The sequence below is a fragment of the Plasmodium knowlesi genome (assembly GCF_000006355.2).
Source record: "Plasmodium knowlesi strain H genome assembly, contig: PKNH_00_9, whole genome shotgun sequence".
NCBI classification, from domain to species: Eukaryota; Apicomplexa; class Aconoidasida; order Haemosporida; family Plasmodiidae; genus Plasmodium; species Plasmodium knowlesi.
Genome location: NW_024070045.1, coordinates 476 through 2,500, shown reverse-complemented (window position 1 = coordinate 2,500; position 2,025 = coordinate 476). Strand labels below are relative to the sequence as shown.

The 2,025-nt window shown below is 39.5% G+C and overlaps 1 protein-coding gene across 1 annotated transcript; it reads left to right on the top strand.

Moving 5' to 3' along the window:
- Positions 1-719: 719 nt before the first annotated feature.
- On the top strand, positions 720-1,819 carry PKNH_0001300 (SICAvar, type I (fragment); the record flags this gene model as incomplete). The annotated part of the gene is made up of 2 exons (XM_039113440.1): positions 720-818; positions 979-1,819. Coding segments are annotated over 2 exons (940 nt in total), but the record flags the coding sequence as incomplete, so codon positions are not given.
- Positions 1,820-2,025: the final 206 nt, after the last annotated feature.

Genomic DNA, 2,025 nt, shown 5'->3' with positions numbered 1-2,025 from the left:
AAAGAAAGAAGAGAGAAGAAAAGAAAGAAGGAAAGTAAGAAGAAAAAGAAGGTAGAAGAAGAAAGAAGGTTTAAGGGAGAAAAGAAGGCAGATTGAATTTGAAGAAAGGAAGGTTTAAAGAGAGAAAAGAATGAAGAAAGAAGGTTCTTAAAGAAGGAAAAGAAAGAAGAAGGAAGGTTCAAGAGAAGGAATAAAAGAAGAAAGGAAGAAAGGAAGAGAAGAAGAAAGGAAGAAGAAGGAAGGTTCAAAGGGGGAAAGAAAGGAGGAAGGAAGGAGAAAAGAAGGAAGGTTTAAAGGGAAGAAAAAGAAAAGAAGAAGGAAGAAAGGAAGGAGAAAAGAAGGATGTTTTAAGGGGAAGATAAATGAAAGAAGAAGTATCTTTCAAAGAAGGAAAAGAAGGAGGGAAGAGTAAAAGAGGAAAAGTAAAGAAAAGAAGAAAGGACGAAAAGAAGGAAAAGAAGAAAGGAAGAAAAAGAAGAAAGGACGAAAAGAAGGAAAAGAAGAAAGGAAGAAAAAGAAGAAAGGAAGAAAAAGAAAGGAAGGAAGAGTAAAGAAAGAAAGGGGAAAAAAATATTCTTTTCTTTTTCTTTTTCTTTTCTTTTTTTTTTTTTTACTTCTTCTTTAATTCTATAAGTACAATATATATATATATATATATATATAATACATATATATATTAATTTTCTTTTTTTGGTGCTGACGGCGAAGACAGACAAATCATGGCGTCATCAGGAGGCAGTGATCTTTTCAGGGCGTGGTTGGAGGCGCAGGGAGCACAGAATGGTGCGGTAACCACGTTAACGGCGGACAGTGTTATGGTAAGTCGGACACATACATATATGTATATTAATACATGCATATATATGTATATGTGTGCATGTATGCACAGGGCCAACTGTACATATGTATATATATCTAATTATTATTTTGCAGAAAATATACATTTCTTTTTCTCTATTCCCCCTTCTTCCTTTGTAGGCGACCTTGGAGAGCGATTTGGAAGCAACGTGGGAGAAATTGAAGAGTTGGCTCTCGCACGGGGGGTCCCATGAAATAGGGAGACTCTGTAAAGACGTGGCAACAAATGTGCAGGGTGGGGGGGGTACGACGGGGCAGAGGGAGGCTTATCTGAAGAATGTATGCAAAGGAATCGCTGAAATAAAGTACTTCATGAGCGGTGTAGAAACTAGGAAGGAGGGTAAAACAACGGAAGATGTGTCACCCACTTATGAGAAAGTCGAAGGTCCTGAAGCTTATAAACGTTGCATTGTTGGCACTGTCGCCATGTCCACAATTTATGGAGATCATTGTACATTGGATGAAATTATTGGGGACATTGAAAATGGAGTGGAGCAGGAGTTAAGGGGCACACACCAGAGTGGAGGAGCAAAATTGGACGCATGTGGCGGAATTACGAAGACGGACGTAGCAGTTGGTAGATCCGTCCTTCAAGGTAAAATCGAAAATTGGTCGAAAGGGGAGAGGAGTGTGGGGAGCAAGGACGATGGGTTCGCGAGGGTAGGGTACGTTTGGTCACAATGGAAGAATGTCTGTCCGCGGGGCAGGGCGGAGGACGAAGCAAAGAAGGAAGAGAAAGAGAAGAATAAGGGCACTATTGGCAATTTCCTTAAAGTAGGCAGTGACACTCATAGGGACCAATTAATGAACGAATTAATGAATGATAAGGTGCCACTAACAGTCGAAAACTTGAAGACAGCACTGCAGAAATCCCTCGGAAATGGTGGTAGTGGTGCTATTGGCACTATTGAAGTTGACAATGTAATGAAGAACTTAGAGGGAAGTATCCAAAAGAATGAAGGTAAGTCTAAGTCTTAGTAGAAAGGAGTATTAATAAAGAAGAAGTCTCAATAAAAAAGTTTTCAGAAAAGAGGAAAGGAGGGAAGGGACGTTTTGTTTAGGGAAGGGTTTAAGGAGGAAGGGAAAGGGAAAGAAAGAAAAAGAAAAGGTTGTTTCAAGGAAAAGGGGAAAGAACAGAAGTAAAAGAGAAGTGGAATGAAAGGAAGG